Consider the following 26,658-nt stretch of genomic DNA (forward strand, 5'->3'; position numbering starts at 1 on the left):
GAGCCCGGGTGCCTTTTCCAGTCCCCACGAGGCCCCCGACGGTGTCCCTTACCCCGTGCTGAGCAGTGACCCCCTCCTGGCCCCACGCAGAGAGACGGACTCTCGACGCTGCTTCCTCCCGGGCCGGGCTCACAGCAAGTTCACCCCGTGCTTCAGCAGCCGCTGCCGGGCCTTGCCCGGGAGGCTGAAGGCGCCGTCCTGCGCGCTGGGGAAGCCGGAGCTCCGGGTGGCGGCCACCAGCGGCTGGAAGTAGGTCTCCTGCGCGGGGCTGCAGCAGGCGTACACGGCGGTGGAGGCGTTCCTGCCGGAGGGAGCGAGACAGACGCGGGGTCGGGCCGGGCACACGCCAGGTGCCGGCTGCACTGAGCGCGCTCGGGGGGCCCGGCCGGAGCCCGGGGGCAGCCAGGGTGCTCCCGCTGTGGCAGGAGGAGCGCGAGGACGGGAGCAGCAGCCTGCGAGCACACCCTGCCCCGTGGGCTCACTGCAGGGCCAGGGGCCACTCAGCTCCCCTCGCCCGGCAAGGACCGGGCCCCCCGCTGTCTCCGCAGGGCCTCCAGGGCCTCCAGGGCCACGAGCACAGAGCTGGGCGACCCTGGCTGCCCACGCTGAGCCACGGGGCCTTTTGGGCCCCGCTCCCCCCGTCCCTCTGTACAGGGGACGGGCAGCCCTCACCTCCCCAAAGGGAAACACATGCACGCACCCCCACCGTGAGCTGGACTGGGTACACACACACAACCACATACACTACACACACTACAAACACACAGGCCACACATGCACACACTGCACACACAATACACATATACATACACCACACATACACAACCACATACACTACACACACGTACACCACACATACACACACACCACATACACCCATGACACATACATAAAACCACACACACATATACATACCACAGGTACACAACCATATGGTACATACACACAAATACACACCACACATACAACCACACATAACAACCACAAAACTATACACACTAAACACGCCACACACATACATCACGTACATACAACCACACTACACACACATACACCCCCATGCCCCCCACACACACACTTTGTGACCGCGCATGCAAACAGCTAAGCTGGGTGCCAGCTCACGGCGGCTCGGACCTGGGCCTGGAGACACAGTGCTCTCAGAGGTGCCGGCGGCGGGGATGCCCGGGGCTGTGCCAGGCGGATGCTGGGCAGCAGTGCCCTTCCCTCAGCCCCGGAAACCCAACTCCCAGTATCTCTGCCACCTCGGCAGGTGATCTCTGCTCCACCCGCTCGCCTGGAAGAGGCTCACACGGGAGCACTGGGCTGGGCCAGATCATTCCCGGGACGAAACAGAAAAAACGGCCTCTGAGCAGGCCGCCCCTCCCACCCGTCTCTGAGCTGTGCCGGCAGCTGCCGTGTGCTGAGAGAAGCAGGTGTGGAGAGGGACGGGCACATTGCCGGCGAGAGTGCCCAGCAGTTAGAACCCGTGGGCCAGAGCGCTGGGACAGCGGGCAGAGCCTGCCCTTGCACACAGCTGAGCTGGGGCTCAATCCCAGCACCCCACAGGGTCCCCCTGAGCCTGCCAGGAGTGATCCCTGAGCACGGGGCCAGGAGTAAGTCCCGAGCACTGCTGGGTGTGGCCCAAAGCCAAAAAGCCCAGGCATCAGTGATGAGGTCGTCCCAGGCTTGAGGACCAGTCGCAGGCGGTGGGTGAGAAATCCTCACCCCCGAGACACGATGCCATTGAGAGAGAAACACTCTCATGGCACAGAAAAGCCCAAACACCAGTAAACCTGGGGACCCAGACACCCACCTATGTGAGTGGGGGTCCTCGCCGTGAGCGAGGGGCGCAGGGAGCCTGGGGGGAGGTGGGCAGATGGCGACACTGTCCAGGCTGGGGCAGAGCCACTGGGCCCGGTCCCTGTCCCACACGCGCCCCGAGAGGCAAGAGCGTGGGGTCGCCTCGATCCCCCACCCCAGCCTCAGGGAGCCGCCGGGGTGTTTCCCGCTGAGTTCAGGCGCATGGCGGCCCGGGGCCCCAGGCCGGGGCTCCAGGCGGAGGGCGCAGCCGCGCTCACCTCACGGTTATCTCGGACAGTGTGGGCAGCTGGGCGAAGTCCGAGTGCATCAGGCTGACGGCCTGGAGGAAGCGGCGGTCCTGGGGGGTGGCCGCCTGCAGCTGACTGGCTTCGGGGGAGAGAGAGCAAGCAGAGGAGCCGTGAGTGGGGGCCCCGCCCCGCCCCGCGCACCCCCTCCTGGAGGCAGACCGCACCGCAGACAACTGAACATGTGCGTGCTCCTCTCACAATGTTGGAGAAACAACCCGGAAAAGACAAATGAGCAAGGAGGTGTCTGCCAAGAGATTCCAAACTCAGTGGGAGCCGCGCGCTCTGGCTTGCTCGCTCCGTATAGAGGCAGCAGCCAGCAGTGGGGGGGGCCCCCCCACCCCGCCCGACCGCCCGCCCTGACGGCCCCCCGGCACTAGGGGGCGCCTCCGCACCCCGCCCACTCCTTACCCGTCAGCACGTTCTGAACGCGGTCGTAGTGCGCGAAGTTGTAGGCTCTGCCGGGGGCGGCCGTCCTGGCGGCGGGCAGGGTCTCCTTCAGGTGGACCTCCAGCCCATTCAGGGACGCCAGGCTGCTGTGGTACTGCAGGCGCGAGGAGAGAGGTGGACTCAGCAGGCCGCAGACCCGGAGAACACCAGTGATCTTTCTATTATTAATTCAAATTTTGGTTTCTAGGCCACGCCCAGCAGTGCTCAGGGCTTCCTCCTGGCGCTGCACGGGGGGCCTTATGGGATGCTGGAGCCTGGGCCAGCTGCAGGCCCGGCCAGCGCCCCACCCACTGCATGAGCTCTTCCAGCCTGCGAACTACATGTATGTGCTGTGGGGGCCGCACCCGGCGACGCTTGGGGGTCCGTATGGGATGCTGGGGACTGCACCCAGGCTGGCCCTGTGCCCTCTGCCCTACACTCTTCACCTGTGACGCCACCCAGCGGCAGGTGATTTTCTCGGAGCTCTGCTGTGAGCTTGACCAAATGGCTCAAGAGTGACCCGGCCCCCTCGGGCCGCTGACCTGGGCAGCAGATGCCCCCACGGGCAGGGACTTCCTGGCCTTTCCTGTGCTTCAGCTCCACCGTATGGTTCTGGGCCACACGCAGCAGCGCTCAGGAGCCCTCTCCGCTCAGTGCTCCGGGGGCTGCCCCAGTGGTGCCAGGGGCCAAACCTGGGCTTCCTGCACGCACAGCCGGTGCCTCCAGCCCTCTGGCCTCTCCCTCCGTCTCCTTCACTTTGTAAACCTTTGTCGACTTCAAGTGCTCCCCAGAAGGCGGGGTTCGCACCGTGGGGACCGGGGCGGCTCCGAGGCAGAGGCCCAGGCTGTGGGCTGCCCGTCCCCCCGCCCCAGCCGTGTGCGAGGGCGGGCGCAGAAGCGAGAGCGGCAGTGCACACAGGCTGTTGAGGGCCAGGCAGGAGTGTTATTTTGGGCGGTGGACGGACGGCGACTCCCTCTCTCTGGGCTGCCGTGCGACCGACCGTGGCCCTCCAAGCAGCTGGCTGGACCTGGGCCTGCTTTGCCGAGTCCCCTCACAGGTGCCGGCGGGGGGTTGCTCACCGAGACGGCTCGGCTCGGGGGAGACACTGCCACAGCCCATCCCCCGGCTCCTGTCTGGGTGGGCGCGCACGGACCCCCACACAGGCCTGTGCCCCCGGGAGTCTGTCACTCACTGGCCCCCTCTCAGGTCAGTGCCCAGGAAAGGAGGATGAGACCAGAGAGCGAGCCGGGCCCAAAGCAGGCGAGGCTTTGCTTCTGGAACCTTCTGGGCAACGGAACCCAGAGAGAATCCTGAGCCACAAATACAAGATGCGATGGGAGATGCCAAGCAAACAATGTTTCCGGTAACCAAGTGTGCTCTTATAAACCCAGGCCCGCAAACCGGGGCTCATGAGAAAATCCACTTTTTGCCTGTTTTTTTTTTTTTTTTTCATAGCCGGAGCTAAAACGGTTTTGATATTTTTATAGGAAATCTTAAAAATCTGCATGCATATTTAAATGTTTCTTTTTTTTTTTTTTATAAAAGTTGGCATTTGGGGGCCCTGGGGGCTCAACGGGCTGAATGCAGGCTTTCACTCAGGATGCGGAGGTTCCCCCCCTGCCTGGTCATCGGAGCCCCCACTGAGTGACCCCACACAGAGCCAGGGGCCACCTGGTATGGTGCCAAAACCAGGAAAAAAAAGGAAAAATAAGTAGACATTTTAAGTTCTATGGGTGAGAAAGATGAAGGAAACTATGACGCGGTTTAAACACTCCTATGTTCCGGCTTCCGTGTGCGCCCGCCTGGGGCAGAGCACAGGCACACGCCTCCTTCCGTGGCGGCAGCAGGGTGGGCGAGCAGGGCAAGGTGGGAAGCTTCTTCCTCGCCTTGGGAGTCGGCCGGGCGCAGGCCCGGGGTCCGTCCCTGCCACCGACGATGGTCTCCCAAGCCCTGTCTGGAGTGATCCCAAGCACACGGCCAGGAAGGAAGAGACCCTGAGCACTGCCGGGTGTGACCGAATAACAAATGCACACGCACAAGTCTTGGGACCTGACACAGCCACTGCACAGGGGGTCTTGGGGGACAGGAAGCCGCCCTGATGCCGGGATTCCCGGCCGCCCCGTCCAGAGCAAGGCGGGGGCTTGCACGGCAATGGTGCCGGTAAGGCGTGCAAGAAGCGGCACAGCAGTTTTACACTAGTCTATGGGTTTTCTGCTAATGTGTCCTGCCCCCTCCCTCCGCCGGCGGGCACTTGAGACGGCTGAGGCCTGTCCTGGCAAGGAGCGTGGGGCCTTCGAACCGCCTGGAGGCCAAGTGGCATTACCAGGGCTCGCTGGCTCGATGCTGCCCCCTGGCGGGGCCCCCTCTCCACGCAGATTCCACCCCCACTCCCACCCCCTGCTCCCAGCCCTGCTCCCTGCCCTCAGTAAACCAAAGGAACAGAAGATGGCAGAGGCGCAGGGCTCCTGGGCCACGTGCGGCTGATCCGGGCAGCCTGCGCCCGTCATGCAGAAACCCTGGCTTAGCATTCCAGTGGGGCCGTGTTTCAGACGCAGCAGCAGCTGCAGCGGTCTGGAGGGAAACCAGGTCAAGCGCTTCGCATGCAAGCAGAAGGCAACAAATAATCTCCCCGCTTACGAAACAGTGCTCGGTGCAACGGACCCTGCTTTCAGGCCGGCCGCCAAGGTGAGCCGAGAGTCCCTCTTCCCGGGAAAGACGGGTCTGCCTGCTCCCGGGACCGTGGGGGCTGCCCACCCCACCCCACAGTGAGCACCCCGGGGACCTGTCCGCAGAAGGCAGGAGCCACTCCTCCACCTGCCCGCCCCCGCCGTGGCCCAGGACAGCGGGGGCAAGGAGCAAGAGGCCACACGCCAGCCCGTCACCCGCAGCAAACAGGGCCCTGGCGTGCCTGGGCTCCCGTCTGCTCTTCGTGGTCCCGGGGGCTGTACAGCATCTGCCCCCGCAGAGACCAGGGCTGTGACAAAGTGAGCACGGAGCCAGGGCACCACCAGCCTGAGTCTGCTCCTGCCCCTGCGTCTCTGTCCTCCCTCTTTTGGGGGAAGGTAGGAGAGAGCCGGTGCACACGCCTTTCTGCACCCCAAACACCGGGCCGACCCCTGGGGCTGGCTGGGTGATGGTACCCCCAGGCAACGGCCAGGGGGCTTGGGGGTGTTTGCTGGAGCAGCCAGAGGCCCCAAGAGGCAGCTGGAAGGGCAGGATCTTCCCCGGGTCTGAGCCCAAGGTGACCGGCTCCCTCAGGGAGGGCTCTGCCAGGCATGCTAATAAGACGCTGAGAATAACACTGACAAGAAGCAAACAAGGCGTCCCCAGGACACCACCCGCCCTGCAGCTATGCTGGACCAGCTCTCCAGAGGCTGTTACTATAGCAACCGGCCCTCCAGCAGGGCTGAGGCCCCAGTTTGCTTCAGCTGGAGTGAGGAAGGTGCAGCCGGGCTTCAGGGGGGCCTCGGAGCCAGAGCCTTCAGGCCACGCGAGCCTGCTGAATCCTACACATGGAGTGGGGGGGAGCTGTGGGGCCCCTGCACCCTTGGAGGCTGCGGCAGACCTGGGCCCCTCTGCACAATCCCCAGAGCCAGGAAGCCCCCTCCCAGGCCTCCAGGAGAAGCGCCATAAAAAGGCAGCTGGAAGGCAGAGCACAGGCCCCACCGGGCCCTGAGCACCAGCAGGCACAGCCTGTGACCCCTGGGTAAGGGTGCGGGGGGAGAGGTGCCGCCCTGCCCATCCCCCTCCACATCAGAGCCCTGTCCCGCCAGGGCTGGAGGAGAGGGGAGAGGGGAGCGCCTGGGCTCCGACGTCCGCTGCTGACTCCTGCCCTCCTAGCCCAGGGCGGTGGGGGCTGCCGGGGTCTCTGAAGGGGGACCTGTGGCCACGCTGAAGGCCAAAACCAGGCTCTGCGCACAGGCGGGCATCTGCAACAGACCCGAGGAGCCTGGACCCCTGGACAGAAGCTCCAGCGGGAACAAGACGCCAGGACAGGAATTTCAAAGACCCTGGACCCCGCCCAAGGCGGCCTCCCTAGCAACAGACTGACCTAGGCAGGAGCCCCGTGGGGGCGGCCGGAGAAACCCGACCAAGGCTCCCTGACCAAAGGAAGGGCGTGCATATGCCGCCCGAGCCCCGTCCCGCCTGCGCCCACGTGGCCGAGCACACGTGCCGCCCGTATCTCCCCTCCTGAGACGGGGGCTTTCATGCTTCCGTACCTAACGCTGGGGTGTGTGCAGGGGCTCTCCCCGCCCTTGGAGAGGCCCACGGTCTCTCTTGAGCGCATCACTCTCACTTTCTCTCCCTCCTTCCCCTTCCTAAAATCCTCCAGATAAAATCTGCTCTTACTTCCCTGCTCGTCTGCGCCTGAAATTCTTTTCTGTCAGGCGAGACCAAAACCCAGTAGCCCTGGGTCCCGGGGTGGCAGAGGCGGATCGGGAGGAAGTGACCGTCTCTGTCCTCCCGGCGTCACAGGAGCCACCCGTGGGCCCACCCACATCACCTGTGCACCCGGGGGCCTGGGGAGGCGGGGCCGGGTGCAAACGGGCCACGGGGGTCGGGCACACACTCACCACCTCCTGGACGGCGGCCGCGTCCTCCTGCAGCGGCTCGGCGGCCAGCAGGGCCAGCAGCAGGCCCTTCACGGAGTGCGTGTACAGGCACATGGGCACCAGCGCCCCGGGGCGCGCGGCCTTCTGCCTCGCCTCGCTCTTCCCTGCCGGGGCGCTGCCTCCCGGGTCCGCGGGGCTGGCGGCAGCCGCGCCTGCCCCCTGCGCCTCGCCACCCGGCCCCAAGAGCCGATCAGCAGATGACAGACGGCCACGCGACCCCGGGGGAAGGGGCTCTTCTGTGGGAACAGGGGCCCGGCCACTCCTGGAGGGAGGGGCTCCGTCCCGGGAGAGGGTCTCCGGCGGGGGCGGCCCGAGTTCCAGACCGCCGCGGTCACCGCCGACAGGATCCTCGAGGCCGGGGCTCTCCGCCTCCGGGGCGCTCATGCCTGGGACGGGACAATGACCCGAGGAGGGGGCCCGGTTCTGAGCCTCGGGAACGTGGGCTCCGGACAGCTCCTGCTCCCCGTCGTCTGCAGACAAGCCCGGTTTCTCGGCCAAGGGGCAGCCGAGCACCCCTGTGGGCTGGGGACCGCACAGGCCGTTCTCCCCGTCGCTCCTCGGCTGAGCCGTACCCAGGGCGGGGGGCTGGGGGGGAGTCGCGAGTGTGCAGGCAGCGGCTGTCTCCCTCGGGACGGACTTCTCGCCGGGCGGGTGCTGGGCCGGGTGCTCCTGGGGGGAGGCTGCGGGTGCAGGAGAGCTGGCGGCCAAGACAGAAGGAACAGGGGGCGTGAGGAGGGGTGCAGGGCAGGGGTGTTGGGGAGCCTGGAGGCTGCAGGGTGAAGCCCGGCATCACGCCCTCCTGCGCCCGGAGCTCTGCCCTGCAGCATGGCCTCGTTCTGGGGCTACGCGGAGCCCCCAAAGCGGCGACCACCGAGTCTGATCCGTGGCTGAAACCCCTGAGGCTCAGCGGGAGGCAGACTCCGACGGAGGCTGGGGAGTCAGGGGTCAGGTCACACCCGGAGGGGCGCAGGGCTGACTCCTGGCAGAGCACAGTGCCGTAGGTCTGTGCGCCGTCTCTGGCCCAGCCCCGGGATGGGATGGAAACCCGCCCTCTTCTCCAGGGGCCGGCGTTCCCAAAGCTTCTTCCGAGGCGAGGCCTGGAGAAGGCGCATCCTGGGAAGAGCGGCAGCCCCGGGGCCCTGCAGGTATGGCGTGGGGTGGAGGCGGGGCACTCCCTTACCTGGTCCCGGGCTCCCCGGGGAAGTCCTGGAGACTGGCGGCTTCTGCCTCCGTCAGGAACACAGGCACGATGCGGACGTGGCGGGGGAGACGCTCCCCTAGGAGGGCAGAGCGTCACGCAGGGCTCCTCCAGATGACGGCTGGGGCGGGGGGCGGGGAGGGGAGAGCAGAAGGACCTGCTCTGGGGGGTGGGGGGGGCGCCAGCCCCACAGCCAGCTCGGAGGGCTGGGGAGGGGCCCTCCGCCCAGGCCCCGCAGCGCCCCCTCCCGGGATGAGGCGGGACAGGGTGGGAGAGAGGGGGCAGGGCACCTATGAAGAGTCGGACAAAGGAGGGGTCCGTCTAGGGGTGCTCCCTGAGGACCAGAGAGCCCCGCTGCCTCCCAGGGCGGCCCCAGGACCCGCCCAGCAGGGTGGCCTGCAATGCCGGACGCGGGAGCCTCAGCAAAGGGACATCCACTCTCCCTCCCACCAGGCTCTGCTCTGGACGCTTCACCTCACAGGCACGGACAAAGCACCCTGGCCCCTGGGGCCTTTCCCAGGCCACGTCCTCGGGGTCCTCTCCCTGCAGTTCCCTGCCTCCCCCCCACCACCTTCTACTCACCGCCTTCCTGCACTGCAGCCCCTCCTGGGGGTGGTCCCTGGAAAGAAGCAGGCGCAGACGCTGGCACGGGGCGGCCCCGCTTCCCCTCGCCCAGCCAGCAGGAAGGCGCGGGGCCATCTGGGCCCGGGACGCGGGCGCCCGCCGCACGCCAAGAGCAGAGCAGCCGGAGCCAAGCTCCCCGCGCCCCCTGCCTGGGCCGGGGAGGAGCAGGGCCCCCAGAGCGCGCGGGACAGCTGCCACCTGAACACGCAGGGCTGGCCCTGGGGTCCTCTGATCCTCCCCCAGGGGATGACAGCCAGGACGCGGGGGTTCTGGGTTCTGTTCTCCGGCACCTTCAGGGAAGGTCCCATCTTGGAGAACACAGGCTCGGCGCTCTGCCCTGCTCGGGGGCGCACGCCAGATCCGACAGGACCCAGACGTGCAGGGCCCGGGAGCCCAGGGACACACACACACACACACACACACACACACACACACACACGTACAGGAGATGCTGCTGGCTTCACACACACACACACGTACAGGAGATGCCGCTGGCTTCACACACACACACACACGTACAGGAGATGCCGCTGGCTTCACACACACACACACACACACACACACACGTACAGGAGATGCCGCTGGCTTGGAAATGTCCCCCAGCAAGCGTTCCAGGCATCTCAAGTCATAGGTTTTATTTAAAGAAAATAAATATGTGGGGGAAGATGGGGTGCCTGGGCCCTGTCTGGCCGTGCTCCGGACCTACTCCTGGCTCTGTGCTCAGGGAGGACTTCTGATGGAGCTCAGGGGACCACGTGGGGTGACAAGCATCGGGCTGGGGTTCTCTGTGTTCAAGGCAAGTACCGTCACTCTCTCCAGCCCCTCAGAAGAAAGGTTTTGAAGGGACTCGCCCAAACAAACATTACAAGACCATTCCCTGAGCCAGCGTGGCGTGTTCTAGAAACGGCATGACTTTCACTCTATAAGCTGACCCGGGACAAAAATTCTGTCAACAAAGATTCCATAACTTGGGGCTGGAGCGATAGCACAGTGGGTAGGGTATTTGCCTTGTATGTGGTCGACCTGGGTTCGATTCCCAGCATCCCATATGTTCCCCCAAACACCGCCAGGAGTCATTCCTGAGTGCAGAGCTGTTGGAGACTGTTCAGGACCCTGAACAAAAGAGGGCCCCGCAACCTTTACCCTGGACAAACCGGAAAATTCCATTACCAGCGTTTGCATAACCTGAGGCACAGGTGCCCTTGTGACAAAGGAAATAGCTAAACTCAAGAAGTAAAAGTAGCCCAGGGCAGTTAACCACGAGACCCCAAAAGCCCGTAAAGTAGAATGCCTTCCTCTACACTAAAAGCCTTGTACATTCCTCCTGACAGATGCTCCTGCCAGATAAACCCTTGTCTTCCCCTCCCCACTATTTCTCAACTGACTCTTAGAGAATATTGTAAGCCCACCAAAGTATGCCCCGAACTTTTCCTTATTTGGTCTGAGAAGACACTTCCCTGATGATTGACAACTTATGTACCAACCCCCTGCTAAGAAAAGTATAAAACCAGCATGGCTGGTAATAAAGACGCTCTTGATCAGCACATGTTGTCTTGAGCACCCTGTTTACTATCCTCACCAGTTTTATTTTCAGATCGGGACCACTCATAGAACCCACCCAATTAGGAGCGCTTTCCACTGTTGTCTCTCTGCGGGCCGGAGAGATTTTCGGGGAATCGAGCACAGAGCCAGGAGTAATCAATCCCTGAGCATCGCCAGGTGTGACCCAGAAAGGAAAAAAAAAAAATCCCGTAACTTTCAAGCGAGCAGTGGGCCCCTTTGCAAGCCCGTGCATTTCTCAGGACTCGAGACCACGAGGCTGCGAACAGTGAAGTCAGCAACGCGGGCACAGGACAGCGTCGGCCTTGCAGGGGACTGGCCAGAACTTCCTAAAGCTACGGGGGGCACAGGCGGAGGACTCGTTTCCCTGCTTCAGGCCTGCAACCGGCCAATTCTCAGCCAAGGGAGAGTGTGTGTCCGGCTCCGGGGCAGCACCCCGGGGTGACTGCCCACAGCCTGCGCCTGGGCCCTGCCCGGCCTCAGACTCTCAGGCAGATCCACCCTGCGGCCCCGTCAGGCGCAGGCTCTGAGCACAGACCTCTGCCGGGGACGGTTCTCGAGAACCACTTCCTGGAGGTGGGATGACGGGGACAGGGAAGGCCACCCTGGAGGGGCCAGCCAACCGTGGCCCGGAAGAGCAGTCCTGATCAGTACAGCCAGCGGCACGGCCAGCGAGCCCTGACTGCCCCAGGAGAGCGCCGCGTGTCCCTGACGGCACGTGTGGGGGCTCAGGTATTCTAGCCTTTGGGCCAGCGTGTGAGAGAGAGCACACAGGGGGGACAGTGCTCGGCCCGCACGCAGCAACCACACGGTCCCCCCAGCCACCACCAGGGGTCACTCCTGAGCACTGTTGGCTGTGGCCCGCCCCCCCTCCCAGCCCTTGGCTCCATTTCAAATCCTACTGCCAGGAGCCCGGGTGCCACACCTTGTACGTGGTAGGGCGCCTGCCTTGTTTTTTTTTTTTTTTTTTTAAATATTTAAATATTTATTTATTTATTTATTTAGGCTTTTTGGGTCACACCCAGCGACGCACAGGGGTTACTCCTGGCTCATGCACTCAGGAATTACTCCTGGCGGTGCTCAGGGGACCATATGGGATGCTGGGAATCGAACCCTGGTCGGCCGCGTGCAAGGCAAACGCCCTCCCCGCTGTGCTGTCGCTCCAGCCCCTAGGGCGCTTGTGTTGTATGTGGCCACCTGGAGTTCTGTCCCCAGCACCTATGTGCCGCACGCTACCTGCCCTGAACCCAAACCCAAACCTTTCCTTCCAGGGGACCGAGGGGAACCGCATGGGAAAGGGGCGCCTGCTTTGCCGCAGGAGCCCCGGGTTCCGTCCCCGCACTGCACGGTGCCCCGAGCACCGGGAGGAGAGATCCCGCATCCCCTGAGGATCACCTGGTGACCCCCAAGCCTGAAAGCGTCGCGTCAAACACTCAGGAGAGCCAGGTCAGAGCAAAGAGAGAAAGAAGGACGGCGGAGACAGCCGCCTCCTCAGGCAGCAGGCGGGCGGGGCCCCTCTGCCCACACACCCCCCATCTGCTCCGGGCCTGGCCCCGCGGCCTTGCTCTGAGCTACCCCTGGGGGCGGTGAGCCCTAGGAGCACCTCCCCGTGCCCCGGGCAGAGCCGCCCTTCCCCCGCCCCCAAGACCTGGGGTCCCGACACGACGGGGAGGGAGGGAGGCAGTGGGTAGTGACCCCCCGCCCCTGCCGGCTCGGCGCCACCATACCTGCTCCCGGCGCAGCAGGACCTTGGCCGTGAGGGAGGGCGTGAGCTGGGTGCTGACGGTCCTAGGGGCCGGACACAGGACGGGGCGGTGTGAGCAGGGCTGCACCCTGGCCACGGGGGATGCTCTGAAGACTGCCACCAGACCCCCGGGTGGGCAAGGCACAGAGACGGCCCAGGAGGGGCACAGGCCCTGCGTGCAGCACCCTGGGAGTCGCCCCTGAACCACCTGCTGGGACCCCCCAAGATAAAGCACTGGCGAAGTCTTCAGAGAGGGAGAGACGCCGGGATGGGCTCGGAACTCAGCGTGGCAGGCTCCCGGGACCCCAAGAGCTCAGCGGGCTTCCGCAGGTGCCCACCAGGGGTCAGCGGAGAGCAGAGGGCTGTGGGCATGAAGCCGGAAGGGGGCTGCCTCCCAGGGGCTGGCAGGGGCCCGCGGCCAGGGCCCTCCCCAGAGCCAAGGGACGGCTCTGAAGCCGCCTCTCTCCAGCCCAGCTCCTCCCTGGACACAGCGGGCCCCCGATCTCTGTGGGTGGGGGAGGGGGAGCGGCCGGACTCACAGGCCCTGGTAGAGGATGCAGCCGGCGCGGACATGCGTGCAGCACTGGCAGGCCTGCAGGATGAGGGCCGCCTTCAGCAGCAGCAGCGGCTCCACCTGCGGGAGAGCACGCCCGGCTCAGCACAGAGGGACAGGGGGCCACGCGGCCCCTTCCCCACCCAGCGCTGCTGGCCCTAGGGCCAGGAGGCTACGGCTCTCAACGCAGAGAGCGGGCGGCCAGAGCACAGTGGCCACCACGAGACGCATCCCAGTGCAGGCACGGGCCTCTCCAGCCCCGTCTGCAGTGTGGTCCAGGCTGGGGTGCGGGCACGGGCCTCTCCAGCCCCGTCTGCAGTGTGGTCCAGGCTGGGGTGCGGGCATGCGCCTCTCCAGCCGTGCCCTGACAGCCGTGCCCTGACCAGTGACGGGCATCGGGCCCAGGCGTCCTCCAGGTGACTTGGCCTGGGCCCCCTTTCCGGCAAACACACCTCCTCGTGTCCCCTAGGAATCTCTCTACTCTAAACAAGCAGAGAACGTCCCCGGTCGCACCCAGGCCACTCTCCTCCCCAGGGACCATCCCAGCCCCCCGATGCTGGGATGGGACCACCCCAGTGGGAAGGACTCCAGCGGGGCCAGGACTCTCGGCTCCACATTCCCAAGCTGAGTCCATGTCCAGAACCAGCCACCCTCCCCCCCCAAAAAAAAATAAAGCTAGAACAGACTGACCCTGGTCAGGAATGGCCAGCAATGGCCCAAGCCTGTTTCCTGGCTGGCAGTGGACCCGCAAGCCCCCACCAGCTGTTGGAACCCAGCGCTGATGCAGCCAGCACCCAGGACAGCACCCAGACCCTGCCGACTGCCTGTAGGACAAAAACCCACAGCACGGAACCCCACAAACCGTCTAGCCGGGGGCCCCCGGGACACGCACAACACTGCTCCCGGCAGACAGCGGCGGGCGGCTGCCGTGAACATGGCAGCACGTGTGTCTGTCTGACACAGACCAGCGCTGCACCACGGGGCTCTCTGGGCCTCGTCCGGCCCGAGGGCCGGGTGGTCCTCCTGCCTGGCTGGAAAGGGGAGCGCGCAGCCGCTTCCCAGGCACGGTACCTTGGTGGGGTCGAGGGTCCAGACGGAACTGAAGATCCTGTCCAGGTCACCGCTGTGGCTCAGAATCTGCTCGATGGCGGCCTCCCACGCGGCGCCCAGCTCCTCCCGAGACCGGCTCTGAGACAGCAGCCGGCGTCCCGTCAGCGCCACATCCCAGACACCCGCGTGAGTGAGTCCCCACCCGCCGCGGAAGGGCCTGTTCCGAGTGTCCGCCCGAAACCCAGGGCACTGCTGAAGAGCCTCACGGCCAGTGCTCCTGCTCCCCACCCCGACCGGGGACAAGCTCGGGAAGGAGCTTCCCCCGGACCCCGGGAAACTGTGTCCCGGAGAGGCTCCAGGAGGCCCGGCAGAGGAGGGACAGAGCCCCCTTCCCCCAGCCCCCAAACAAATGCTGTGTGCTGCCACCAGCAGCCAGCTAAAAAAAATCGATGCAAGGTGGCCACGGCCTCTCAGTATCTGTATTGGAAACATAATGCCCCAAAGCAGGGAGCGAGTGGGGGAGACTGTCTGCCATAGTGGCAGGGGGAGGGTTGGGAAGTGGCGGGGGGAAGGGGGGATCCTGGGGACTTTGGTGGTGGGGAATGTGCACTGGTGGAGGGATGAGTGTCCAATCACTACATGACTGAAACTCAAACCTGAAAGCTTTGTAACTGTACCTCACTGTGACTCAATAAAAAATAATAACAATAATAAATTTTAAAAAAGAGGTGGCCACAGCACCACCCTCAGACCTGGTACGCCAGAGAAACGGGTCCATGGTAGAAGTGGAAGAATCCAATGAGCTGCTCCAGGAACTGCCGGCAGCTGACATCCGGGAGCTCTGCAGCACAGCCCAGCACCTGAGAGGAGAGCCAGCAGGACAGGTCTGCTCCCTGTCCCTCGGGCCCGCCCGACCCCACCCAGCATCCCGGACTGCAGGACCAGACCTCAGTGGCCCACAGAACTGGACCTGCTGCCGCCCAGGGCCTGCATTCAGCCAATGTGGTCTGGGGCGGGGAACCTGGGTGCCAGCTCAGGGGGCCCAATCAGAAATGCCTGCCCCCTGCCTGTTCCCGTCCGCCCCAGTAGCCACGGAAGGCTCCAGCATGTCCATCGATTCTGTTATGGTCACTAGGGCAATGGTGACCACTGCCTGGGCCAGAGAGTTCCTGTTCTATTGCACACGGAAACAGAGAGCATCCATTCTACTCCACTGGGAACAGAGTACCTGATCCATTCTACGAGAAAACAGAGAGTACCTGATCCGTTCCTCAGGGAACAGAGAGTACCTGATCCATCCCTCGGGGAACAGAGAGTACCTGATCCATTCCTCGGGGAACAGAGAGTACCTGATCCATTCCTCAGGGAACAGAAAGTACCTGATCCATTCCTCAGGGAACAGAGAGTACCTGATCCATCCCTCAGGGAACAGAAAGTACCTGATCCATCCCTCGGGGAACAGAGAGTACCCGATCCATCCCTCGGGGAACAGAGAGTACCCGATCCATCCCTCGGGGAACAGAGAGTACCTGATCCATTCCTCGGGGAACAGAGAGTACCTGATCCATCCCTCGGGGAACAGAGAGTACCCGATCCATCCCTCGGGGAACAGAGAGTACCTCATCCATTCCTCAGGGAACAGAGCAGTTCTACTGTACAAGGAAATAGAGAGTGCTGTCTTATTACACAGGAAATAGATTACCTGTTCTATTACTCCACAATGAAATAGAAAGAACTTACTCTGTTCTTGGGAAAGACTGAGGCTGGAAGACTTTCATGACCTCACTTCAAGAACCTGACTTTAAGACACTTAAATTCATTTTGCAGACAGGGATTAGGGCCACACCTGGCAGTTGCTCAGGGCTTAATCCTTGGCAGTGCTCAGAGGACCATCTGAGGTTTTGGAGACTGAAGTGAGGTTGCGAGGTGCAAGGCAAGTGCCTTACCTGTGTACTACCTGGACCCAAGGACCCTCAGATGTAGCAACTAAAAAGAACAGAGGCCAGAAATAGACCCACCGTTAAGTGGCCATTCATTCTTGGGGAAAGGTGTGCAAGGATTCCCAAGGTAAAGGAGACCTTTTTCTCCTTTTCCTAAGGTGCTGGGACAACTTTATTCTACCCAAGAATATAGAATGCTTGATCTCCACTTCATAGCAAACATGGAGATTCATCCTGCCCATTTACAGACCTAAATTTTAAAGCTGAAACTATAAAACCTACATCTTCTCCTTACGGTAACAGGACACAGAAAACAATAATCATAAAAGAGAAAACTGATACATCTGACTTGGTTAAAATGAAAAAGTTCTGCTCATAAAGCTAAAATGATAGTACAGCAGGCAAGGTGCTTGCCTAGCATGTGACTCACCTAGGTTTGATCCCTGGTACCCCATGTGGTCCCCAAACCTGCCAGGAGTGATTCCTGAGTGCAGTCCTACTCATCAGAACACATCAGTAAGCAAACCAGTGGGACTGGAGAGATAGTATGGCGGAGAAGGCATTTGCCTTGCATGTGACTGGTCCAGGTTAAATCTCCGGCACTACATATGGTCCCCTGAGCCCCACCAGGAGAGATCCCTGAACCACAAATCCAGGAGTAACCCCTGAGCACTGCTGAGTGTGGCCCAAAATAAGAAACAGAAACAGCAACAACAAAAAAAAAGAAAGGAAAGAAAAGAAGAAAAAAGAAAGAAAGAAAGAAAGAAAGAAAGAAAGAAAGAAAGAAAGAAAGAAAGAAAGAAAGAAAGAAAAAAGCTAATAGGTATCCACAAAGTAGAAATAATATTTTTAAAAACACGTATCTGACAAAGAGGCATTACCTTGAAAACACACACCAAGAACTCCTATAACCCAATAAAAAAATGAAAACTCAATTTGAAAAATGGGCCAAGGCTTTTGGATAGGAATTTCTCAAATAACTCTACATAAGGCACCATTAAGTGTGTAAGAAGGACAGTATCACTCGTCAGTGGGGACAGACAATGACAGGCACGGTGACACAGCACTGCCGGCCAGAAGGGAAGATGAGACGGCCCCCGTGCTAACACATCCGCGCACACTGCCGGTGGGCTCCCCCAGGAAACCCTGCGGGAAAGGTCTGGCCGCTTCTCGGAGAACCAACCCGCCAGAACCCTATGACCCAGCAACTCTACACCCACGTATTTACCCCCAAGGAAGGAAAGTTCCGCCCACAGAAAGCCCTACAGAAGACAGCTCCTGAGGCTCTTCTTCTTGGCTGCCCCAAATGGGACACGGCTCACGGGGCCCTGAGGAGGAGGAGGAGGGCTGGAGAGAGAGCACAGGAGTCGGGTACCCGCCCAGCACGTGGCTGACTCGGGCTCAGTCCCGGCTCCCCGTGCTCCCCTGAGAACCAGTGGGGGCAGCCTAGAGGTCTCTGGGTGCCCTGGCACTCCAGGGCACCGTAACACAGCATCCTCGGACCCTTGCTTTGAACCTCCAGGTTATTAGCAAAGAACTGCTGAGAGGGGTCCCTGGACCTCCCGGATGGGAAATCAGTGGCCGGGCTACGGGGGACAGGGAATGACGTTTGGTAATAAGTCTGAAAGCACTGCTGTGACACGCGGCTACGGGGACAGCCACCCCTCCACGGTGATCACTCCCCCTGTTTAGAGGCATGCATTAATTCACGCATTAATTCACTCCTCCAATACTCTGGGATTGGCTGAACGGACTGACGGGGAAAAGCACAGAACAAAGGGGCCGAGGGCAGGACAGGAAGGAGCTTCTCAGCAGGGTGGGAGCTCACGCCCGGTCCCCTGACAGGGACCTGTGCCACAGGGACACCAAATGGTCCCTGGAGGTCCCCATGCCCCATCATGCCGGTCCCCCGGAGACCACGTATGTCACCAGTGTCCGCTTGCTGGCGGTCTGTGTACACCCGTGTCCATGGGTCAGCTCAGGTCTTACATTCCATCCTGTGCACGGACACCTGAGAGCTACGTACTTCACGAAATGCAAAGGTCTGCCCAAGAGGGGCCCGGAGAGGCAGTACAGCAGAGAGGAGCTTGTGTTCGCCTGGCATGCAGCCGCCCCAGGCTTGACCTCTGCACCACATACAGTCCCCTGATCACTACCAGGAGTGGTCCCTGAGCACAGAGCCAGGAGTAAGCCTGAGCAGGCCGGGGTGGCCTCCCAAAGCAAAACAAAAATGTTTTTAAAATATCTTTGAAGGCTGGAGCAATAGCACAGCGGGTAGGGCGTTTGCCTTGCACGCGGCCGACCCGGGTTCAATTCCCAGCATCCCATATGGTCCCCTGAGCACCGCCAGGAGTAATTCCTGAGTACAGAGCCAGAAGTAACCCCTGTGCATTGCCCGGTGTGACCCAAAAACAAAAACAAAAAAATATCTTTGAAAGAGTTTTGGAAACTAAACACACATGCCTCGAGGTCTGTGTTTTGGGGTCACGTCCCCAGGAAGTGTGGAGAGGCCAGAGGAGTTTCCAGAGTAGAAAGAAGAAAAAGACGGAGACGGCTTTTGGGAAAGCGGAATGTCCGCGGGCTGGCTGCCTCTCACAGGAGGGCCAGCCCCAGGCCACTCGGGCCCAGCAGGGATGTCACAACCCAGATGACTGTTAGGACCTGCACCTGCAGGGCAGGACGTGGGTGACACTGGACAGGCCCGCGGGGCAGCGGGACGAGCGCACTGTCCACGGAGCCTGACTGGGCTTGGTCAGCACAGCACCCGGCCCCGAGACCCAGGGAGCCCCGAGCAGAGTCCGCTGGCACGGGGGAGCCCGCCCCTTCCACTCACCCACAGGTAGTCCCCGTCCATTCTCACGGCGAACTTCAGCTTCCGCAGGCGAATGAGAGTGGGGGGTGAGCCGGAAATGTCCGAGACGCAGTGGACAACGCCCGCGATCTGCCCACAGAGCAGCTCCTGTTGGTCGAGCAGGGTCTATGGGGAAAGCGCGAGTGGGAAGCTGAGCGGGCCGGGCCTGAGTGCCGCTCTCAGGGCAGGGTGGGCCAACTGCTGGGCAGGGCCAGATCTGGGGTGCTGCCGGCTTCCACACGGCCTGGGCACCCGGAATGGGCTTTCTGTACCTGGAGGGGCTGCAAACCCAAGCAGGAAGGATCCAGAGCACTGCGGGGGTGGATGCGCCCACGACCTTCACCCCCGGCCCGGAAGGGGCCTCATCGGTACAGCCCCTGCCTCGAGGCCTGGGCCCTGCTTCCATCCCCGGCACTGGCCCCTTTCCTAACACCAACTCACTCTCTGGTCTCCGGGGACCAAGTCTTCCACGCCCTGCCCAGTGTCCCAGGCCATGGGGAACGCCCGGAGATGCATCACAGAGCTCAGAACTGGAACTCTGTTCCACAATGGCAGGCCTGTGGCTGGGAAACCGCAAGCCTTTCCTCCCTGCTCGAGTCCTCAGCGGAGAGGCCAGAGCAGCCCAGACTGGCCCCAAGTCTCCGGGTGAGAGCACAGCAACCTGGCTGGGTCTGTCTTAGTGTGGACGGCCGGGGCCCAGGCCTCCGGGGACAAAGCAGGAAACAGTCTTCTTAGCTGCGAGGACTGAGCAAGCGTCTAGGCGGGCGGTGCACCTACAGCAGTATAAGGCAAAGACCAGGCAGAGGCCCCTGAACGGCTCCCCAGGAGGAAGTAGTGGACACTCTACACTCCAACAGGGACCACACACATGACCCGGATTCCTCAGGCACTCCAGGGCATATGGGGAAGGAAGGGGGGCGAGGTAGCGAGGAGAGTGAGGTCGTAAAAGGGACTCAAAGCACCACATAATAAGATGGACCATGTGGGCCTTATCTGATACCATCTTATTTCTTTCTTTTTTTTTTTTTTTTGCTTTTTGGGTCACACCTGGCGATGCACAGGGGTTAATCCTGGCTCTGCACTCAGGAATTACTCCTGGCGGTGCTCAGGGGACCATATGGGATGCTGGGATTCAAACCTGGGTTGGCCGCGTGCAAGGCAAACGCCCTACCCGCTGTGCTATTGCTCCAGCCCCACCATCTTATTTCTAATGGCACTAAATTTACATATTTTCCTCCTTTTTTAAAATTTTTATTTTTTGTGGTACCAGGGATTGAATCCAGGGCTCCCACATGCCGGGCAACTGCTCTGTCATCCACGCCCAATTCATGATGACCTTGTTTGAATCCAGATTTTAAAAAGCAGAATAGGGGGCTGGAGAGATAGCACAGCGGGTAAGGAGCTGGCCTTGCATGTGGCTGACCTGGGTTTGATCCCCAGCACCACATATAATCCCCTAAGCCCCATCAGGAGTGATCCCTGGGTACAGAGCCCTGAGCACTGCCAAGTGTGGCCCCCCAAAAAACAAAACAAAATGAATAAGAAGATCTGTGACAAAGCACTTGCCCTACATGCAGCAAACCTCGGTTTGGTGCCCAGCTCCACTTACAGTGCTAAGTACCACCGCCAGGGCTCACTCCTGACCGCGGAGCCAAGAACAGTCCCGGCACAGTGAGGTGTGGTCCGACACCCCCAGCCCCAAATGAGATAGACTGGAAGGGGGAAGGAAGGAGAACTAAGTGACATGTGAGATAACAGAGACAAAGCTTTAGTAAGATGCTACCAGGTGGTACTGGGAATTATTACTATTATAAACTTGTTAGGCATGATCTTAAAAAAAAAAATGTACTTCAAAACCGGGTGGCCTCACTCACTGGTGGCATACCAAGAGACAAGTCCAGAGAACAAGCAGTACTAAACCATCCATGCTGGACTACGAAACAGACACCCAAGCAGCAGGGCGAGAGGGTGGTGAGGGAGGGAAAGAGGCGCACTAGGAGTCTAGAGGAGACCCAGGGCAGTGTGGAGGCTCTTACGCCCTTTGGTGGATGGTGCAGGAGCTCTAAGATCAACATAAGCCAGCACTATTGAATGATGTTTCCTCAACTGCAGTCCATGATCAAGCCAGGGAGACAGAGCAGGAAGGGAGGGAGGGAGGGAGGGAGGGAGGAAGGAAGGAAGGAAGGAAGGAAGGAAGGAAGGAAGGAAGGAAGGAAGGAAGGAAGGAAGGAAGGAGCGAGTCCCAGGTATCTCCAGCACCTTGCGGTCCCAGAGCCTCTCCAGGAGCAAGCCCCGACCAAGGCACCCAGAGAAGCCCCTGAGCACCCTCAGGTGTGGCCCCAACTCCTGCAAAGTGAAAACATAAAAATAAGCTACAAAAGAATGTTTTTAAATCCCCTTCCCTTTGGAGAGGTCAGAGCAGGACAACAGAGACACGGGTCTAGGATTTGCTTCCAAACACCCCAGGGGGACACTCCAGGCAGGGCTCAGGAGTGGTGAGTAGGACACGTGACACACGGTGGACAACGTGTCCGTAAACTGCTGAGCCGTGGCCGAGGGCGCCCCGCACTCCCCTCTCTACTGTGCATCTCAGAAAGAATCTTTTTTTTCTTCTTTTTTCTTTTTGGGTCACATCCAGCAATGCTCAGGGGTCACTCCTGGCTCTGCACTCAGGAATTACCCCTGGCCGTGCTCAGGGGGCCATATGGGATGCTAGGAATCGAACCCGGGTCAGCTGCGTGCAAGGCAAGCGCCCTATCCGCCGTGCTATCGCTCCAGCCCCAAGAATCATTTTTAATGAGCTGATCAAAATGCGAAAGCACCAGAGGCAGAGGGAAACCATGAGGGCGACAGAGAGCCAGGAAAGAAGGGAGAACAGAGTCACCTGGGAAACTCGAGACCTTCAGAAAAGAGGCAGGTAGAGAGCACAGCATAGCGGGGCGGGGGCATGCCCTGCGTGGATCCCCAACATCCTGATGGTCCCCCGAGCACCGCCAGGAGTGATTCCTTAGCACAGAGCCAGGAGGAAGCCCTGAACACAGCTGGGTGTGGTCAACAAGCAAACCAAGAAACATCAAGACCTACACAAGAAACAGCTGCTCACCTCAGAGCAGAAGCCTTCAGTGCCTGGATGAAGCACAGACAGAAGCTCCCCTGTAAAACCCATCTACTCTTGGGGGAAAAGAAGCACTGTAAAACGGTGCAAAGTCACCCTTGGGCAGAGGGCACCCTCCACCCCAAGGCTTACCTCCGATGGGTAGAAATAACAAATGCCAGCTCTTGTGGGGTCTCCTTCTTCCTTTACCTTGGAGCCATCATAAAGGAAAAAATAATTCCACCTGGCAAGAGAACAGAAGGCAGCCATGCAGCCTCGTACCCGGGCACAGGATACACCAGTCGGTCTCCCAGCCCGGAAGCTGGCGGCTCACGCTGGAGAAGCCGGACGATCAGCGGCCACACACCAACCCAGCGGTTTCAGGGCTGCGTCCAATCCCGCGAGACACGGAGACCCAGCCCCCACAGAGTCACTGCTGGTCTGAGACGTGGAGTCCTGGAGGTCCTTTGCCTCTCTGGTGCCACCATCCAGGAGGGACGTCTGAGACGCACCCGCCCACCCCTCCTAGCTGTAGGGCACCGGCTCCCCGACACGCCCTTCTTCCAGGAACTCTGCCCCGGGCCACGGCAACAGGCCCACAGTAATGAGCAGTTTCAGCGCAGGAGACAGTCTGCGCGGGCAACGGGCCCACGAGAGTTCACAGGCGCCGCCAACCCTTCCCTGTCTTCCCCAAACACAGTCCTTCTCCTGCCGTCAACCTGTCTGCACCTCCGGGAATCTCCTGCCAGAACCCGCTGCACAGAAAGCCGCCGGGCAGTGAAGTGCACCTCTAAGGCCAGGCAGACGCCCCCAGCATGCTTTCTCAGCAGGCAGGGGGCACAGAGGAGGCTGTGGCCTCGCTCACCCGTCCCCGCCTCCGGGGGCTCTGCCCGCCCTCCACCACCCTCCCTGGCTCCCACCTTCTCCCAGGCAAGCCACAACTTGACTTCCAGCACCTCAGTGCCAGGGCGGGGACCAGGCTGCAGGGCCAGTCCAGATCCCAAAGCCTCGAAAATGCTTTGAGGGTGGGATAGTACAGTGGGTAGGGCGCTTGCCTTGCGTGCGACCAACCTGGGTTCCATCCCGGCACCACCTATGGGTCCCCAGAGCACCGCCAGGAGTGATCCCTGAGCCAGTGGTGGCCCCAAAACAAAGAAAAAATGCTTTGAACACAGCCTCACACCCGGCCCCCCATCTCGGGTGCTGCCCAACCCGTGACCCCGCTCACGGGAAAAGAAGCCTCCAGTCCTGAAGCGAAACCCGGGGAGTCCTTTCCATCTGCTCCATCTCAGTGACCCCCACCCTGCAAGGTCGAGACCTCCTGTGCCCCCCATCTCCCTCAGCCCAGTAAACAGTCAGTGTCTGCTGAACCACACTGGGAGCAAGGTCCAGGGTGTGCGGGGCTGGGAGGGGGGCCGAGGGGCAGGCGGATGCTGTGCAATACCCTCCGGGGCCAGACGGCCACCCCTCTACTGGGGCCGAGGTTCTAGAACACACCACTTCTAGTCTTTGAAAAGGGAGGACTCCAACACGCAGCGGGTGATCGCAGGGGGCTACTACCTCTTAGGGGTTTTTATGGGGGGGAGGGCAAGTTGGGGTCACACCCAGAGGTGCTCACAGGCCATTCCTGACTCTACTCAGGGGTCACTCCTGGTCGTGCTGGGGGACCATACGCAGTGCGAAGGAGCAAACCAGGGCCAGGCGCATGGAAGGTCAGTGCCTTACTCCTGCACTCTCTCTCTAGCCTCGCTGGCCTTCCCTGGCTATCTTTTGTTATTATTTAGTTTGGCTTTGGGGCCACGTGTCAAGGTGCACAGAGTGGCCCTCTAACTGACCAGCAATGCTGGACTTGTCCAAATGCTCCAAGAAGCCTGCAAGTTTACACTCTGTACCCCCCCCCCCACACACACACACACCCTCCCCGACCCACCAGCTCTCATGCTTGATCAGGCTGCTGGGGGAAGTAGCTTTCCCCCCCCTTAAGGAAATCCAAAGAGAGGGGCGAGAGCAATACTAGAGCGGGTAGGGCACTTGCCTTGTATGCGACCAACCCTGGATTTGATCCCCAGCATCGGATATGGTCCCCCAAGCACTGCCAGGAGCCATCCCTGAGTGCAGAGCCAGGAGGAACCCCTGAGCATCGCCCCCTGAGCATGGTCCAAAAACAAAAAGAAAAATATCCAAAGCGAGGGGCTGCAGAGATTGGCCAGGTGTTACGGGGCATGTGATTCTTGTCACTGCATATAAATCCCCTGAACGCCACCAGGTGGGACCCCAAGGCCTCCCCGCCAAAGTAAAGTAAGTCCACAGTAGCTGAAGAATTCCAGGGCACCCGAACCCCTGCCCCGCAGCCTGGTGGGCACGAGGCCAGGGCAGGAAATGCCACTCACCAAGACGCCGGCTTCTCGGTGGACACGGGGGCAGCCATTTACTCTCCGGGCCCCTGCATTCTCTTTATCGGGGTTTTCTTTTGCGGCAGGGCTGCTCTCTCTCCAGCAGGGACCATTCAGCTGGCTCCCCAGTCCACAGAAGCCGGATGTGGGAGGAGGCTGAGTTCTCCGTCCCCGGTGTCCCGGGCTTGGGGCTCATTCAGCCTGAAAGTGATGCTTCCCTTCTCAGCAGGCCCTGTGGGGCCAGGAGCCCCTCCAGGCCTCTCTGCACTTCAGGAGAGGGAGTAAAGCCGGCAAACCCAGCAAACCGCCGTCCCCTGAGCTCGCTCCGGGAGCCCCAGCTCTCTGGCCGCTGGACAGTAAGTAGCCTCTCCCGCAGCTCTTTCCCGGGAGAGCCCGACCGGGCGGGTGTGTGCTAAAGCCCGTATTCTGCCGTGATTCTCAGCTGGCTAGTCCTAGAGCCACCCCGAAGGTTCTGTGTTGAAGTCTCCGGCTCAGGCATGAGGGCTTGGCCCTGAAATAAACACACAAGGGGGAGATTATTTCAGAAACCCATGAGAAATCATGTGATGCCCGAGGGTGCGTGTGAGCGAATGAGCCACTTCAAAGGAGCTTTCTAGAAAGTTGAAAATGTGTCTCCAATAGAAAGAGACGGGAGCTAAGTGCCTTCCTATCTGGAAGAGTTAGGTCTCACGGGGAGAGAAAACAGACGCAAACTGTGGAAAAATCCAGGGCAGAAAGGGCAGCTAAACCAATCAAGTGCTTGCCACAGTCATAATGGGAGTGAATTTAGGGAACAATCACCTTGCCAAAAGAGAAGATCTAACAAATGATTTTCAAACTCTCACAAGAGGATGGGCAACTCAAGAATTTTGGAGTCAGGGAGTAGGAGCAGTAGGGAAGGCACTGGCCTTGCACACGGCCAACCCTGGGAGGCCAATTCCTGGCACCCCACGTGGTCTCCCAAGCTGGCCAGGAGTCTCTATGAGCACAGAGCCAGGAGTAAGCCCTGAGCACCATCAGGTGAGGCCTCCAAACCAAAAATTAAAATAAATAAAAATTGGAGTCAAAAGGAACCTAGCATCATTGAATTCCTGAGTTTCTCACTATCCTTCCAAAACCGTCTCTCGTGGCCCTGGCTTACTGCCTCCAAAGCACAGGCGAGGTGTACCCCATCCACCTTGCTAAATGCAGCGCCCCCACAATCTCCAAAACCAGGTCTAACAGTCCCATAAGACAACCATTTGGTTGTGTTTTGTGCTTTGGGACCACAAAGTTATATTCCTAATGTCGACCTTCTCCAAGCTTAGGTTCCCGGAACTTGCTCCCCAGTGATCATCCTGCTGGGAGCCCCAACAGATGGCTGCAGTGCTCCTTTAGTGGAGAGGCTTCGCCAGAGAGGAACACTAGGAGAACCCCAGAGGTCTAGCAGATCGAAATCAGTTTTCCTCTCATGGGGCTGGAGCAATAGCACAGCGGGTAGGGCGTTTGCCTTGCACGCGGCCAACCCGGGTTCGATTCCCAGCATCCCATATGGTCCCCTCAGTAATGCCTGAGCACAGAGCCAGGAGTGACCCCTGTGCATCACGGTGTGGCCCAAAAAGAAAAAAAAAAAAGTTCTCTCCTCAGGTGCCTCGGGTGGAAGTCCATGGGGTGATGCTCAGGGCACCTTAGAGCGCTTTTAAGCCGATGCCCACAAGGGTCTGGCGGGGGGGTGGGGGGGGAGGGGGTCTCTGAGCTCCCAGGGTCAAGGTCCGCAGCCAGAAAGCTTCCCCCTCCCCCACAATCCCTGGTTCCCAGGGTCCTGGGCGCTAAACCCTCCAGGTCTAGCTCAGAAAAGTTCAGACAAGAAGGGGGGAACCTGACAAGACCCCGTGAGTCCAGAAGGGGGGGCCCCGCGAATGCCAAGGGGAGGCGGGTGAGGGCTGGGAGCGGGTGGGGAACCAAGTGAGCGGAGAAGCGGAATAGGAAACGGGGTGCTAAGAGCCACGCGGGTCTCGGGCCGCGGGGATCACCGGCGGCGGGTCCCAGGACCCTCGGGCTTTGGCCCCACGGGGCTGCGTGTGGGGGGGGGGGGGTCCAGGCCCCGGGAGCCGTCGGGGCGCGGCGGCGCAGCCCAGACGCGCTCTAGGCCGGGGTCCCGCCCCCCTCGGGGTTCCCCACGACTCCGGGCGCTGCCCACCCGCCGGAGCAGCCCGCACCCTCGGGTCTCGGGAGTGGGGGGCGGGGGCTCAGGCTGCGGACCGCGGGCCGTGCGCGGCGCCCTAGACTCCCACCCGGTACCTGCGCGCGCGGCCGAGAACCGCCCGGGTCACGAGCCTGGGGGCGGGGTGGGTTTCCCCGCGAGGCGGCGCGCGGTGATGACGTAGCGAGCGGCGGCGCCGGGCGGGGCGGGCGGGGCGCCCCAGGCTCCTAGCCGGCACCTGCGCGCGCAGCCGAGAAGCACCCGGGTCGCACGCCGGCCGCTGGGGTTTTCCCACGAGGCGGCGCGCGGTGATGACGTCAGG

General features: G+C 61.2%; 1 protein-coding gene across 5 annotated transcripts; it reads right to left on the reverse strand.

Moving 5' to 3' along the window:
* On the reverse strand, positions 1–26,581 carry HPS4 (HPS4 biogenesis of lysosomal organelles complex 3 subunit 2). Of its 5 annotated transcripts, XM_055146724.1 has the most exons (15): positions 26,435–26,578; positions 24,152–24,665; positions 21,915–22,005; positions 18,650–18,793; positions 14,629–14,736; positions 13,898–14,014; positions 12,813–12,907; positions 12,257–12,317; positions 8,928–8,964; positions 8,328–8,424; positions 7,364–7,844; positions 7,109–7,324; positions 2,517–2,649; positions 2,079–2,187; positions 1–301 (listed from the first exon to the last, which is right to left on the reverse strand). In XM_055146724.1, the coding sequence occupies exons 2-15, from the start codon at positions 24,187–24,189 to the stop codon at positions 130–132; spliced, it is 1,899 nt and encodes a 632-aa protein (XP_055002699.1). In that variant the 5' UTR covers positions 24,190–24,665; positions 26,435–26,578; the 3' UTR covers positions 1–129. The 5 variants fall into 5 exon arrangements, with proteins under 5 accessions (XP_055002699.1, XP_055002697.1, XP_055002698.1 ...); XM_055146722.1 differs by having other exon boundaries at positions 7,109–7,844; XM_055146723.1 differs by having other exon boundaries at positions 7,109–7,844; positions 26,334–26,462.
* Positions 26,582–26,658: the final 77 nt, after the last annotated feature.

The sequence above is a fragment of the Sorex araneus genome, chromosome 9 (assembly GCF_027595985.1).
Source record: "Sorex araneus isolate mSorAra2 chromosome 9, mSorAra2.pri, whole genome shotgun sequence".
NCBI classification, from domain to species: domain Eukaryota; kingdom Metazoa; phylum Chordata; class Mammalia; order Eulipotyphla; family Soricidae; genus Sorex; species Sorex araneus.

Excerpts from the sequence above, each read along its gene's own strand:
- HPS4 (XM_055146722.1), bottom strand. The coding sequence starts at position 24,189 with ATGGCTGCCCCCGTGTCCACCGAGAAGCCGGCGTCTTG. Across the intron at positions 22,006-24,151 it reads ACCGAGAAGCCGGCGTCTTG|GTGGAATTATTTTTTCCTTT; the intron begins GTGAGTGGCATT and ends TTCTCTTGCCAG. Across the intron at positions 12,318-12,812 it reads TGCATCCTCTACCAGGGCCT|GACCGTCAGCACCCAGCTCA; the intron begins GTGAGTCCGGCC and ends TCCGGCCCCTAG.